Genomic DNA, 15,920 nt, shown 5'->3' with positions numbered 1-15,920 from the left:
AAGTGAGCTGTAGCTCACGAAAGCTTATGCTCAAATAAATTTGTTAGTCTCTAAGGTGCCACAAGTACTCCTTTTCTTTTAACTCTCTCCATGCATTACATAGGGAGCCTGATGCCTAACTTGGGGTTATGAATTTCACTTGGCAACAGGACACATAAAAGTTAGGCGCTGCAATGCTCAGTGTTGTAATGTCTAGGTCTCCCTTGTGAATCTCACCTCACAGCAGGGGCGCCGAAACGACGAGAAGGGAAGGGGGGACCAAGAGACAATGGCTCTCCCACTTCCTGGAAGTGGACGGGTCTGTCCTGTCCACTCTTCGACCGAGCTCAGCTCCCTGCCCCTTCTCTTCCTCCCCAAGGCCCTGCCTCCCGACCAGGCTGGAAGCTGGAGTCTGGACCGGGTAAGCATGGCCCAGGGAGCTGTGGGGAGGCGTGGACCCTGCAACTGCCCGGAGCAGGGGGGCCCTGAGAGCAGTCCCAGCCCATGCCCCCTCCCCCCCGGTCCCTCGCCCAGGGTAGGTGGAGGGTCCAGGTGGCTCTTTGGCCCCTGATAGCCCACTTCAGGCCAGGCTGAAAGCTGGAGCCAGGTCAAAGTAAGAGCCATGTGGATAGCTGTGGGTCGCTGCAGATACTCCATAGGTTCTGGGCGGGGAGCCCAGGGGCAGGGACATGGGTTGGGGGCTGCTCTTGGGCCCCCCCACCCTGGGGAGGTGAAGGGACCTGGGCTCCCCAGCCAGGATCCGGCTTGCAGCCTCAGAGAGAAGAGAGAGATAGGGCCACAAAGGGTGCAGGGCCTTGTGGCCCCCCCCACTTTTAGGCAGAATCTGTTGCCCCTGCCTCACAGACTCCTTCAAAAGGGGCATCATAAACAGATACTACTATGCATGTCAGTGGGTTCTTTTTAATATTAATTTCATTATTTCAAAATTATATGAAGAAAAATTCCAGAGGTAATTCATATGAATAAAAACTAAGACCTTGCTCTAGAAAGCAATTAAGCCTAAGGGCTAAATTCAGTGGGACTACTAGCAGAGTGAGTACTGCTAAAACAAAGACTGGTCCACACTAAAAGTTAGGTTGACCCAGCTACATCACTCAGGGCTATAAATATCCACATCTTTGAGTGATGTAATTAAGGCAACCTAACTCAGGTCAATTTTTGAAAAGAGAACCTGTATTACATCACAGGCCTCTATGCTCACTTTGGGTATAAAATTATTCTTCTTAAAACAGACATGTAGAAAACATTATTTTTTCAATGAAGTAAACAGAAAAAGTAAAAACTAATTACCAAGCACTGCATTGGATTAAATCTTGGGGCCTCCTCAGGATAAAAGCAACAAGAACCACTGGATTATAGTGTAACTGTCAAATGTCCTGTTTTTAGTTTATTGCTTAAACATACAATTATTTAATATACAAATGCTATCATGTGATGCAAGTCAATTTTTCCTCCAGCAATATATCAGGGAAAAAACAAATGATGAATTCACTTAAAATGTTGAATGTAATATGTGAGAGAATATTATAATGGCTCATATATACGACAAAACAGAAACATGATACCCTGGAAAATGCACACACTATTCATAGTATGTTTACTCCCGGGCAGATTGGCCTTTGCATATGGGTGGACCGTATGATTCTGTCAAAACTGAAACCTGATAAACTCTTGCCTCCTGCTTTTACACTGAGTCAATGATTGCACATGACACATAAAAAAGGGATATAACTATGCAGGCATTACTTTTGTTGTTTATTTTATTGGTCCATAGTAAATAACATATGTAATTGCTATGTATTTTTAGCATTTTTTCATATATTTTTAAAATATTTGATATGAAGTTCAGATTGCAATGGTTTATAGTAGAGCTGAGAGAATAATTTATGGCAATTTATTTGGTTGATTTAGCTTCTTTTTCTGCTCATGACATGCATATGAGCAGATTGTGATTTCCTCAAATGTATTCATCATATGAGTTCATTCAATGAATATCCTTTTAGTTTTTTTACTCAAAAATTGTTTATGTATAGTGGAAATTTGAGTTGTGTTAGTCACAATCGGTCATGTTATTGTTTCTCATCCTTGACTGGTATGAATACCTGTATGTATGAACTTAACATTTGGTTCCTGTGAGCATTCAAAGGTGCAACTTTGAAATTTTCTTCCCATAAATTTTTTTTTGCCCATAAAACTTGTTTGAATTGTTCACAGAAATGGAATACAAATGAGTTATGAACATTGCTAAGATGAATTCGTCAACAAATATCTGCCAAACTTTTTGAATTATTTCCCTAGCTCTAGGTTATAGTAACACCTGTCTCCAAACATTTCAAGCATGCTCTGCAGCTAGTACTAATTTAGTATTCAGGAAATGTCAGTGGACCTGGTAATTTGGATTGCAGTTATACTGGTATAAATCCAAGGTGGTGTCACTGTTTTTAACAGATTCATTCTGTATTTACACCAGTGTAACAGAGAGCAGAATTTTTTGTCCATCATGTCTGTTTAAGTTCTATGTTTTTGGTGCAGGGACTGTTTTTTCCTATGTATTTGTACAGTGTCTAATGCAATGACCTGATCTCAGCTGGGAATTCTAGATGCTGCTGTAAATAATAAATACATTTTTAAAAATTAAACCAAATATTAGTCTTAATGGGCCAAACTCTGCTTGTTTTACTTCCACAAGATTCCCACTTAAGTCAAACTTCAGTGTTCAGACCACTTCAACACTGATGGCTCAGAGACCATAGGTGCTGGAACTAAGGGTGCAAGGGGTGCTGTACCATCCCCTGGCTTGAGGTAGTTTCCATTATATACAGGGTTAGAGTTTGGTTCAATGGCTCTCAGCACCCCCACTATGAAAATTGTTCCAGCATCTCTGGTTCAGACTGACACCATTGCATAGCTTACTCCTAGCCACCTCACAATCTTGGGGATGGGAGAAGGGAATAATGTATTACACATTTCCTAAGTGATATAAAATGCTTTGTTTTGATGTTCTGCTCATGTATTGTACATAAAGGGCTGCTTTCAGCCCCGGATTACACTGGCTCCTGCCAGTATAACTAAAACTCAGGGCCTCCCCTGTGAAAAGGTCATCTGAATGGGAGTTGTAGTGACAGAGGACATCCACAAACCTTGCACTATTAAGAGGTCTTCAGTCAGCCAGGGGAGAAGCCAAAGTTGATGGCACTGGCTGGGGCATTTAAACAGCCAGGTAAGCATTGAATCCGCATCTCTGTTGCCCAGGCTCCCATAGATCCTTGATCACAAACTGAAGCTACTTTCCTCTGACAGAAACTTGAGGGGGCGAAAGGGGGTGAGCAATGCAAAATATACCTGGCCCTCCTCCAGAAATGAATCACTTTTGTAGCACCACAGCACTTATGGTACCTGGCATTGTCTCTATTTTCTGTCTTTTATTAAAATAACACTTTTTAAAATACATATACAAAAAAGGAGATATGCACTGAATACAGTGCTATCCATTGCATATAATCCTTACTTACCTGATGAAAACTTCAGAAATTAAATTACATGTAAAGTATTAAAAAGAATGCAGCTTCGACCCTTAATTTTGGTTGCCTCAAACAGATGTTACTGCATAATTCAATGTTCAGCATGTGAATAGAAGACTATGCTTTATGCCAGTATGAGCCCCCAAAAGGACAACACAAAGCAATCTTCAGCCATTTATTCTGGGAAAAATATGAGGCAATGCTGTGGATGATAAAGGAGAATGGTTGGGAATGGAATGCGTAGGAGTAGAAAGTGAATTGTGGTGCACCAATCACCATTTAGGGCATTGTGAGAGATGGGATGAACCTGGTCTGTAATGTCTCGTGCTGTGCAGTCTCTGTGTTAAACTATATTGGGACAAAGAACAATGCTGCACCTTTAGTAGAACCAAAAGAGGCTGTTTAGATGGTGGGAGAGTTTCCCTGAAAGTATTCAGTAACATTGAAAACTGGGGTTAGAAGCTAACATTATTTATTGTTTTGTCACAATGGTACTTAAATTCGTGGATGTGAAGGGGCCAGACCCTCCAATTTTTTTAGGTTGTGACTTGGAAAGCACTCCTATTCAGGAAAGCACTTGTGCACCTGCTTAAATGCTTTTCTGAACTGAGGCCTCTCATAAGTAATTCTTATTTAGACAGCTCACGCTGTTGAAGCCAGTAAGACTACTTGCATAAGTAAGGATTAGTCATTTTAGCAAAGTGTACAGGATCGGCCCATCTTTATTCTCTTAATAAAGATCTGTGGGGATGGAGCGGAATTTACAGTATGCAATCCTATGTGTTCCTTGTGTCTAGTCCTTGAATTGTCAATAAAATGCAGCATTTTGGAAATTTGGAAGTTTTGTTGCTTGGTATCTGCTTTGGCCATATTTCAACAATCCCACTAACAGGTAGCGCAAACTATTTGATATTTACGTTCACTGATAAGATCTGACCAAGAAGTGAGTGTGTCAATGACAAGTGGCACAAACATGACAAAGAATCTGACAGAAGAGGAGGTAAACAATATCAACAATGTAACTGCTTTCCTGATAGGAAAATGCAATGTTAATCCTGTAAAATGGTCAAGGTAGAAAGATCAACACATAAGTAAGCTTGGCAGAATTCATTTTTTTTTATAATTTTGATGGATATTTTACTTTAAAGCTTTTTTATATTTTTATTGATTTATATTTTCATAGTTGCATAAAATGATGAGGGAGTCAGACAATAATTATTTAATGACAGATGCTGAGATTCAAAAAGTTAAAGATTTATAACTGTTAAAACACAAATTGTCAACATCAAATCTCAAAATACATGAAGTAAATATTCTTAAATCACACTCTAATAAGTTTTTAAGCAGCATTCTCCCCCTGCTTTGCCTATTTGTAAATTTCAATTATCATCAATGGAAATATTTTTTCATTGGTTTGTGTGTGTATGGTGCAACTGACACTTACCAACATTTATTTATAAAAATCTAATCCTTCGAAGACTACTGATAAATTATTACTGTAAAATTCTAGTAATCACTTTCTATACAGGTCAGGGAATATATATATATATTTAATATCAATTAGTGTAGGATTTTAGAATTCTTAAATGAAACTCTGGTTTATAAAACCATTTGCTTTAACAGGACGAGTGCTATCTCAGTTCTTAATCCTCTTTCAAAACACCTGTGGAAGGAGAGGGAAAATGTTCTCAACCACACTTTTTTTTGACTCCCTGATAAACATGTTCAGTTCAGTTGCTGTTTCTTACACACAGCACTGTAGTTTTCCTCGCTTTTCATTATGTAATCTTTGCTTCTTTAAATCTGGGTGCTCTCTCTCACTACAGGAAACCACTGTAACGTTGTGTAACACTGCTAAATAACTCCTCTCCAAAGTGAAAAGTGGCATGGAAGGTCTTAGGCTGAGTTGGAAATATTTTTATTTTTATAGAATTAAAAAAAATATTTTAAAATGTACTGGTTTTATGTAAATATAACTCAGAAATGACAACTTAAAAACAAATAAACCCTGAAATTTGACAGGCAGCCAGCCTATAATAAAGTTTAATCACCTTTGTCAACCTGGAAAATAAACATGACACATACTGTTACAAATTGGATTGGATCTCTCATTTCTCACCATACGTTTTGAAAAGAGTTTTTAAACTACAGACAACATTTTTATGTGAATGTATGGTATATCATACAAATTATACATGCTGGCCCTAAATTTAGTCTCATACTGGTTTTACCCCACTGTTGCAGGGTAGATACACCCCATCATGGAGTGTTCAGTCATGTGTGACAAATAAGGGGTTCTGGCTCAAATAGCTAGAGTAGGCATTGCCAACCTAGCCTACAAAGCAGGTCAGTGCTGCCTAGTAGCCAGAGTCCTTGGGGCTATCCTTGCTCTCAGAGGAGAGTGGCCTAATAGCCAAAATCCTTGTACAGTTCCCACGCCCTGCAGTATGTGTGGGGCATGATGCGGGGACCTGGGCCCAACCTTCTGCAATGGCTCCTGACCCAGAGCCCTGTGAAACCAGTGATCCATGATTTGGCTCAGTTTCCTATTTTAACAGTTACTTTCCCTGGGTCGCTTCATATCAAGTTCCTATCAACTGCTTTGTCAGTTTTCCTGGGGGCGTCGGCCTTCTGGCTCACTCTTGTCCTTCAGGGTCAGCAGGGGTTCTGCCATCGATCCCACTGGCTCGGCCTCCGTAGTCTGTAGCTCCAGCCATGCCCTGGCAGGAGCTAGCAACACGTATCCACTCTCCTCCTCAGCCAGCACAAACTGAGCTGGGACACACCCTTTTATAGCCTGTCTCCAGGTTGAGCATGCCTAGCAGGGGCAAGAGGACATGGCCTCTTCAGCCCACAGTGTGAGGTTGACCCCAGCAGGATCAGTGCTAGGTAGACACATACCATTGCACCCAGCTTAACTCTACTGACTTCATTTATTGTTTTTCTTGATCAAAATCTGTTTTTATAGAAGCAGTGAGCTACATTTAAAAAACATTAACATTGCCCGTCTTGATTTAAAGATAATGCAACAGCAACAGATCTACTGGCGGGAAGGTGAAAGCAACCCTGCCTCAGTGGGCTCCTTGAGATTCAACAGAGTGGTGGGGTTAGTAATGTTTTAAGTGTCTAGCTTTGTACTGTATTACATCTAATCATTTATTTTAAAAAAAAAACAAGTTGGAAAGAAACAAAAAGCCACAATGCCCAACTACCTATTTAGGTACTTATATTCTTCCCTTACTATAGTATTCACTGTCTGAGGGGTGAGTGAAGGGCAGCAATGCTGGCAAGGTAATTTTTTAGTAGCTGGGATCCAAGAATGTCGGATTTGAAACCTATTTTTTGCTAGCAAAACCAAGAAATTATAACATAAGGACCACTAAACTCATACTCTTTAAATATATAAACATAAAATTATGAGAATTAAGGATGAACTGTCAGCTGCTACTGGTGAATTTTGTGATTTATTATTCCATGTCAAAAGTACATTATTAAATGTACTGCTGCTAGTAAGGACAAACGGGATCTTCTAAAATTTGGAGTTGCCAATTTGTAGGCAGTGTTGAAATGCAGTCATGCATCATCCTTTGTGATCTTTTCTCTAAGAAAACATCTTTATTTTAATTTTAAATAGAACTTAAACTTCTGTGTTCCTTGGAATATACTGCCCTTTGTATGTGTATCTTGGAACCGATGTCTTATTGGGAGGGGAAAGTAAAGCCCTATTAAGTTATGTGGCCTTGGGGTTTGCTGAGAAAAGAAATATTAAATGTGTTAATTGTTAATTTAAAAATGTAATTATCTCAAAGTCTTGTACTGGCACACAATATAAAATATATATTCTGCAAAAACAGAAGCAACTTAAGTCAATGTATATTGGCCAAAAGGGAAGATGGTGAAGCTACACCAGCAATCACTTTGGTCCTCACTCCTTTCAGGCTGCTTTTACTACAGAGCAACAACTGGTTGTCAGGAAGAACAGAATGCCTGTGTTGGAAGAACTGTCTTTTAATTTATCCCATAGATTTTGTGTGCATGAGGAAAGGACATTAAATCATGCTTTTGTATGTTCTAAATCAAGGGCTGGCTCAGACTGACAAGACTGCAAAGAGTCTGTTATGCTGATGTTGATTGTTCTGTGTATGTCAGGTGGGTGTGTGGAGTAGTTCAATGGCCTTGTTGCTGCTTACAGCTGTCAGTCAGCAACAGCAAGTAGTGTGGATCTCCATGCGGTCAGGGAGAAATCCAAAGCCAAGATACAAGGTGGTAGCAACAGATGCTATCGGTGTGCATCAGATCAGACATTGCATAGTCCAACACTGCTGGCGGGAATTCTCTTTCTGAGGGGGTTGGAAGCTGGCTCTTACCAACCCTAAAACCAATTGTCCATGAAGGAGCTCTCAGGGAAAGCTTTCCCTTTCAAAATAAAGCCAGACAACAAAGTCACTCACATGTTAAGAGAAAGCTACCACAGCAGACTGATGATTTTGATAGAAAATAAATGCCACTGATAGAGGATGTGCGTGCTTGCATTTGCATGTCCTTCTGTATCTACCTTAGGTACCTGTATAGCTCCCATTACCATAGTCTTTGAATACCTCACAATGCTTAAAGAGACAAGGTGGGTATTTTTTATTAGACCAACTTCTGTTGATAGTTGTTTTGTGTTTCCTAGATGATTTCTAGGTAAGTTTCCTGATTTTTTTTCTTCCAGTAGGCAGGTGCATGTGATGATTTCTTGTCTGAGATGGCCCATTCTGGAGTACATAAGGTGCAGTAAATGGTTCTTCAGTTTTTCACTCACCTTGTCTCTCCAATATCCTGGGACTAACACAGCTCCCCCACCACGGCATACCACAGTCCTTAATGTATTACTGTAATCCTCACAACACACCTCTGAGGCAGGGAAGCCCTGCTACATCCATTTTACAGAGGAAAGCAGGGGTGCGGGAACAATTTGTATAGTAGGGGTGTAACAGCCGCTGAACCAAACTGTAAACCCTGTATATGATGGAAACTCCTTCAAGGCAGGGGGTGCAGCACATATGGGGGGAACCCAGACACAGCCAGATAAGTGATTTGCAGCAGCTCTAGGTTTGTGACAGAGCAGGGAATCAAAGCCAGGTCTGGCGAGCCCCTAACCTAGCCCATCCTTCCTGTCATTTAGTTTTAGTACCTGAGTAATGGTGGGTAACACCCAGAGAACCGATTGCACGCAATAAATTGAATGCCTTGCAGTGATAATTGCCAAATGACTACAGGGCGGCAGTCCAAGGGAAGCCCGCCTAGGAATCAGTGCAACGTGCATGCACGCAGCGCTGGAAACAGACGGCTACAGCCAGGCGAGTCCCGTTGCTGCAAAACCCTGGAGCAAACTCCAAAGCTGCTTCTCTGCTCATTTGGTAGTAAACAAAACCTGCTGCCTGCTCCGGCTGGAGGCACCGCACCACCGAGCCAGGCTCACGCAAACACTCTCCCCTCAGTGACTTACCGGCAGCCACACACACGAAAACCCCTCATGGAAAATTGGCCTCTGCATAATACGACAGGCAAATCGTTTCCGAAGCGGCGTGGGGCGCCCATTGGCTCGGGCGGGCCCGTCAATCACAGGGCGCAGGACGGGGGAGGAGGCGGGCCCCGCCGCGGCTGCGGGGCGGGCGGGAGTTCCAGTAAGTCAGCGCCGGGCCGCTGCTGAGTCGCTGCTGCCCCGGCCGCGTCCCGCACGCTCAACAGGCAGCTGCGCGACCACGGGGAGCGGGCCAGGCTGCAGCCGCCCTCAGCCCTGCGGACCCCCCACGGCCGCGCTGGCGGGTGCCCCGGCCGGGCAGCGCCGTCCCTCCCCGGGAGCCTTGATGAAGTGGCGGAGCTAAGTGTCCTTCTCCCTCCCCCGTCTCCGGGCTCCTGCCCCCCTCCACTCTCCCCGGGAGCGCTGCGCTCCCTCCAGCCCCGCTCCGCTCCTTCCCGCGGGCTCTCTGCCGGCAGCCTCCCCGGCTGCCCAGCGGGCTCCCCCGCGCCGGCCCTTCCCCGGAGCCCGTCCCCTCCCCGCCACCACCATGGCTGAAGCGCCCCAGCTCGTGGACATCGACCCCGATTTCGAGCCGCTGCCCCGGCCCCGCTCCTGCACCTGGCCCCTGCCCAGACCCGAGTTCAACCCGTCCAGCTCGGCCACCTCCAGCCCGGCGCCGTCCTGCGGGGGGCAGCCCGACGGGGCCGCCGCTACCTCGGCGGTCAGCGTCGATTTCATCGGCAACCTGAGCCTGCTGGAGGAGAACGAGGACTTCGAGCCGCCGCCGCCGCCGCTGCCCCCGGCCGCCGCGGGCGCCGCGGAAGGGGCCGCTCCCGGGGGCGGCTGCCTCTGCGGGGACTTCCAGTGCCAGGAGGCCGGCTGCCTCCACCAGCAGCAACAGCCCGGACCGCCGCTCCAGCCGCAGCCGCAGCCGCAGCCCCCGCCGGTGTCTGCCCTGTCCGCGGGTCCCATCCCCGGCCAGCCCCGCAAGAGCAGCTCGGCCCGCCGCAACGCCTGGGGCAACCTGTCCTACGCCGACCTGATCACCAAGGCCATCGAGAGCGCCCCGGAGAAGCGGCTCACCTTGTCCCAGATCTACGAGTGGATGGTCAAGAGCGTCCCCTACTTCAAGGATAAGGGCGACAGCAACAGCTCGGCCGGCTGGAAGGTGAGGCGGCGGGGCGTGGGGAGAGTTGGCCGGCCCGGGACTCCGGCAGGAGCGGGGAGACTTGCCTCTTCCCACCTCGCTTCTTTCAGGGGAGGCAGGAAGCTCCTTCCAGGGCGCACACCCGGCCCCTCGCCGGTGGGCTGCGGCCCTGGGCTTAGGGTGCACCGGGGACTGCGGACTCAGCATTGCAACCCCCTAGTGATCGGGGAGCTGGAGGGGAAGCAGGGCGGTTGCAGAGCGCTGCCAGTTCTGCTCCCTCGCCCCCGTAAGTGAAGTGCACGAAGTTAGAGGCTGACGTAGTGATTTGCAGGCTGCCCCCTGCCCTCGCTGGCTGTTCACTGACGCTGGGGTGGCCGGAGCTTACGCAGGTTGGCTTGGTTTGCAATGTGGCTGAAAACTTCTAAAAAAGTGTGTCCTCCTTTGTCCCCCAAGAGACTTGAGGTAAGAGACAGGAGGACGTGGCTTAAGGGAGAGATGCAAGGTTTACACTGTAACAGGTTGCATGTGTATGCGGCTGTCCCCGGGGGCGAGGGGGTTCCTGGCACTTTCCCCGGTGCCTGAAAGGGCAGCCGAAGTTGCTTGTGCCGGGTTTGTAACTTAGCAGCCAGCCGGCTGTGGAGACTCGCTGTGTCATTTCCCTTTGCAGAGTTGGGACGAACTTAAAGGGACAGAGATTCAGGGGCTAGCCGAGAGCTAGAGAAGTGCAGTGTTAGGGTGCAACGTGCTGGGGGCGACAGGGCAGCAGACACTAGCTCATTTTGCCTGTACTGTGCCCGGTGTGGAGCTAAAGTTCAAGCCTGTCAATGTGTGCAATGCACTTAAAGGGCCGGTGCCTCTTGCTTCAGATCTAGTCCGGAGACGCATGGCAGCGCCCTTCACCCACTGTGTGAGACCTTCCCCTGTAAGTAAGTAGGGCAGTACAGAGTCCTTTCCAACACAAACTTTAATTACAGTTAATCTTATTGAGGGAATTTGCCATTTTTTTTTAACGGTAGCTTAGCTAGAGCTAGTAGTGCTAGTGCCATTTCAGGTCTAAGATATAAAATCACCTTTTCATCCCATTGTTCATTATGTGCTCAGGCATTTGATATATGCTTCACAGAAGCAAATAGACCAGTCCTTGCCCCAAGGAATTTACAGTCTAAATTCACACATGACCCAGTAAATGGGGGAGGAGTCATAAACGAAAATAAGGGAAGGAGCATAGGCACGGCAAGGGTTATAGTAACACTGCATGTTTACCCAGTGAGCTGTGTGTTCATTGTAATGGCTTTGTTAATTAAAAAAACCTGTAAACTACGTTTAACGGGACTCTGTTTCCCTCAGAATGAAGTCTGCCTGTCTAGAAGTAGCAGACTGCTAGCAGACCTGTTGATCTTAGGATTTGCTACTCTGCTTTTGTACAGACTGGAATGGGATAGCAAGCACACACTAGCCCTGCATCAAGCCCTGATTCCAGCGTCAGGGTGGGGGTGACAATAACAACATATAGGCAAGAGTTCTGGTCTTTGAGACTTCTAAGGCTGTTCAACAGTGGACATGTTCTCTTTAGCAAGTGGCTTGACCTTTCTGTCACTTCACACACCATCAGCAACTCTAATATAGCAGGTTGTCTAGCCGTCATTGGAGCTAATGGCTGACTTTTAATCAGTTACTACTTTTCTAAAACTGGCTATTTGAATTGGATTACAAAGTGCCACTTGTCTGAATACACTGATTATTAATGCACCGCCTTTTCCCATAGTCTTAATTGGGGACAATATTTAAACAGTTAACTTCTTTGAGGTAAATTAACCTTTGGTTTGATGCTGTATAAAGTATGCTTTGTATACTTATTTTCATAACAGAGGTATATTGGGTTTTGTCACTACCTACCAGATTATTTTTAGAAGAGGTCTTCTGTTTTTTTGCCTCTGTAAAGGGAGAAAAATCCCCACACAGTCAATTACATCATAGTAATTAATCCACAGTATTTTACAAGTTTTAGTGTTTTCTACTGACTGGTTCATAATATAGTTTCAGTCAATATTAGTTAAACTTTGCAATGTTGTAGATTTATCAGTTTTTCCAAATACATTTTACTTGGCTTTCTAGATTAGATAATAATTAAGGCTTTTTAAATATTGGGGTAGTTGTCCATCCAAACAGTGTCTTTTAAATTTTTTCCCCTCTACCTCGGGATATGGTATTACGAAAGGTACATTTTTTTTGTTTTGTTTTGTTTTGTTTTTTATAGGTGGATAGCATCCTACAGTGTTCTTCTAGTATAAAGTTACAAAAACAAAAGGACAACACTTAGCTAAATTTACTGGTAGGAGCGAAGAAACCTAAAGGATGATGTATGTGAAGAAATTTGAATGATAACCATTTCACTTCTGTTTAAACTTCAATATTGGATCTGGCAAAGCTGTAAATGAGAGAGACCAGCATTTAAAAATGAGATCTTTCAGGTGGCTGTGCAGTCTGTTGGTACAGACTGAGATTATGTCAAGTGCATTTTCAGTTTGAGTAAAGGAGTATTTAAAAAACTAGGAAGTCTAAGAAGAATGTCACTGACTAATTACTTTGTATTCTATTACTTATCTTTTGGTGGTGCATTGTTTTAACAATCCAAACAGAGTTTCAGCTCTCAAATTCAAGACTTTCCTATTCCCAGGATTTGTTTATAGACTAAAAAAATTGCTACTGTTACTTTCGTTGGATGTGGAATGTTTGGGGGTTTTTGGGCTGTCATAGTACCGTAATTTATCAACTTCAATTTTTCATACAAATTATCGTTTAATATAGTTAACTCTTTAAGTATGGCTTTTTAAATGTTCATTGTACTGTCTCCTTGGGCATAAGTTACCGTGATTCCTTTTTTCTCTTCCTTGGGCATGTTTTTGACAGGGTGGTAGGAAAGTTGTTAAACACTTATACACCCAGTCATTCCTAATTTCTTGCTTAGGTAATAGGTGGAAGTTTTTTTTGTTTTACAGCCCCCTCCCACTCCACTTCAGGGTTAGTTATCTACGTCCGGTTGAACTGAAAACCCTGATGCAACCTTAACTATTGTCTCATTACTGCTCCACCATAATATGTTCTAAGAAATTCTGCTTTTAACCAGTTTTATGGCTGAGTTGACTGAGGCACAAGGAGTTCAAGTCACTTGCCTCATTTAACATGATGAATCAATGGTTCAGCTTGAATAAGGGTCTGTTTGGCTCACGATCTGTTGTTTTAGTACTGTATTGTAATCAGTGGACTTCTTTAGGTGTAATTAAAACATTCTAAATTTCAGTCAGTTATGGGCCCTGAAAAAGGAGTGTTACTTGGAAGGTGATTAGAGAGGGTAAACTTTGCTGAAAGAATTTGTAATGGGTCTTGGGTCAATTTATTTATGGCCTGCAATACACAGTGGTATAGCTGCCTCTTTCTCACTTGGATTGCATGTCTTATTTGGGTAAAATGTCTGGGGGGGGGGAGGGGAACTTTCCATATTGCTCTAATTAGAGTTTAGGTGCTTTTACAATTATAAACCCTAATGTTATGAGCTGTCAAATTACACACCTTGTTTTGAGGAGAAATTCAGAATGAAATGTTTAAACAAGATCTAATTTCCAGTGCCTTCAACCTTAGTTATGATATTCTGCATTGGTAACTGATTATTTAGGTGACTGAATATGTCTCCTGAGTTTCAAGTGTCTGTGATTCTATAACTACCAAATTATAATCTCAATTGTTAAATTCTTTTAGTGAAAAATGCAGTTTATCTACGACAACTTTATCTATCAGGTATATTTCTTGATTGTTAAAAGTTCATCTCCATACTGTGAATAAAAGGAATGTGAAAGCCAAAGACAATATAATTTTACATTACACAGAAATTGTCCTTAAGTACGTACTTAAGTAACGTTTACTAAAGTAGGTAAAAAAAATTGATCTCCGTTATACATGTGCATAGTCTGCTCTAGAGTTCTTGAGAATTTCTAGTCTGAAATGTAAACTCTGCCAACCCCCTCAAAAAACCAATGCCCACATGCTCATCAACTCTTCTGAATGAATCGTGCAACAAAGGGAGAGCCTAAACATTCTTTACCAAACCCTTTTGTAATATTGAACGCTAACAAGCACTGTTGATAACCATATTTGCTTAAAAAGAATTGCAGAAAGACCAAGATCTGTTGTAGTGATAACAAGAAAGTTACTGAGTGTGTTGTATCATAAATCTTTGTGCTTTTTCACTATTCCAGTCAAAACAATCTCTTACTCAAGTTATGCGGATAAGGATAGAATGTGGTTAAAAAATGGAGTCTGTTGTGGTGGCAGTAGACTTACCTCTGAGGGAAATAACTATGGGTAACTTTTTCTTTTCTTTTGTTTTACTTCAGAAAAGTTGTGAGATTAATTATAAAGAACATCTATCACATCCCCTCTTTTAGCACTTGCTGCTCTAGTTCTTTTATTCAGCCTTTGAAAATGGAATAAAGCCAAAAGTTGACCTTACCAACATTCTGATATCCTCAGAGTAATTCTTTAGACAGAATGCTCTGTTGAAACAGAAAATACTACTAACTTTTGTTGGCTTTTGCTGTAAATTGGGTATATTCTTTAAGTCTTGTGGAGATTATTAAGATTGCATCACTGCTTACACCTTCTTGACTTCTGGTTTAGTGAATGCTTGATCACCTAGATTTACCTGTTGTCCTGGCTATAGGAATGAGACTGGATGTTAGCAAGTTGCAGAAGTATGAGTGGAAGTATGCCTGATAGGGTGAACCCAAAGCATATGCTGAATTGAATGTCTTTGTCCATAAGAATTGTTGTAGCAGTTATGACTAACTCATAATTGAATAAGGGTCTGTAGAAAGATGATTCTAGGGTGTGGTATTGATTCAAAAGCCACATAACACAATCTTAAATAATTCAGAAGCCTTTTGCAAATAGAGTACAGAGCACTTTACAAAATTTGAAAAAACCTTACTTTGGTATCTGAATAACTGAAATAACAAAAATACATTCCATGCTGAAGTATTTAAAATAGGTTTTATCGAACATGTAGGGTTTTTTTTAATATGGAAGGTGATAGGATACTAGTTGATAGACACTGAATTTACTCTGCAGAATTTCTACATGCTCAATCAGTCATACCTACACTTCTTGTATCATCTACCTTTGTGCCTTTACAATAGAAGTTGATACTTTCCTAACTGATTCATGGACTGATAACATCATACATTGCTATATGTCTTTAACTTTCAGTTAGAGGGACTCTGCCAACTTAAAACGTATTGTAAATAAACATATTTGGTCTGATGTCAAAATAAATCTTTGATAGCCGTAAATGTCTGTCCATTGCCACCCCATTTCATACAAGCCACTAAATAGCTCTCAGTAGTAACTTTCAGTCACTGTCTTTAATAGGCAAGATTCAAACCAGTGACTCAAGTGAGAGGCTCTGTATAGAAGAGTGCCTGCATTCTTCTTTATGTGCTGAGATACTATGATCAGGAAAATAAAGCCAGTTTTGGGAATTAGTACTTGTGGCAAATAGGATACTTGTTTTAAAGGGATGTGTATGTATCTCAGATGCACAGGTTAGTTTAAAGTAATATTAAAATGATTCTGGCAACTTGAAATCTAGTTAATTCTTTTTTTTTTTTTTTAAACCAAACTAAGTGACTACAAAAAGAAAAGGAGTACTTGTGGCACCTTAGAGACTAACAAATTTATTAGAGCATAAGCT

General features: G+C 42.8%; 1 protein-coding gene across 1 annotated transcript in view; it reads left to right on the top strand.

Annotated features, from left to right (window-relative positions):
• The first annotated feature begins 46 nt into the window (after positions 1-46).
• The window catches only part of FOXO1 (forkhead box O1), a 96,019-nt gene continuing 80,145 nt past the window's right edge, over positions 47-15,920 (top strand). Inside the window, exon 1 of the mRNA XM_038399032.2 lies at positions 47-10,195. Within this exon, the coding sequence (XP_038254960.1) occupies positions 9,575-10,195 (621 nt within the window). The 5' untranslated portion in view covers positions 47-9,574. The remainder of the gene's footprint in view (positions 10,196-15,920) is intronic.

Source organism: Dermochelys coriacea, chromosome 1 (genome assembly GCF_009764565.3).
Source record: "Dermochelys coriacea isolate rDerCor1 chromosome 1, rDerCor1.pri.v4, whole genome shotgun sequence".
Classification (NCBI taxonomy): Eukaryota; Metazoa; Chordata; order Testudines; family Dermochelyidae; genus Dermochelys; species Dermochelys coriacea.
Note: the sequence above shows the minus strand (reverse complement) of the source record. Positions and strands in the feature narration are given on the sequence as shown.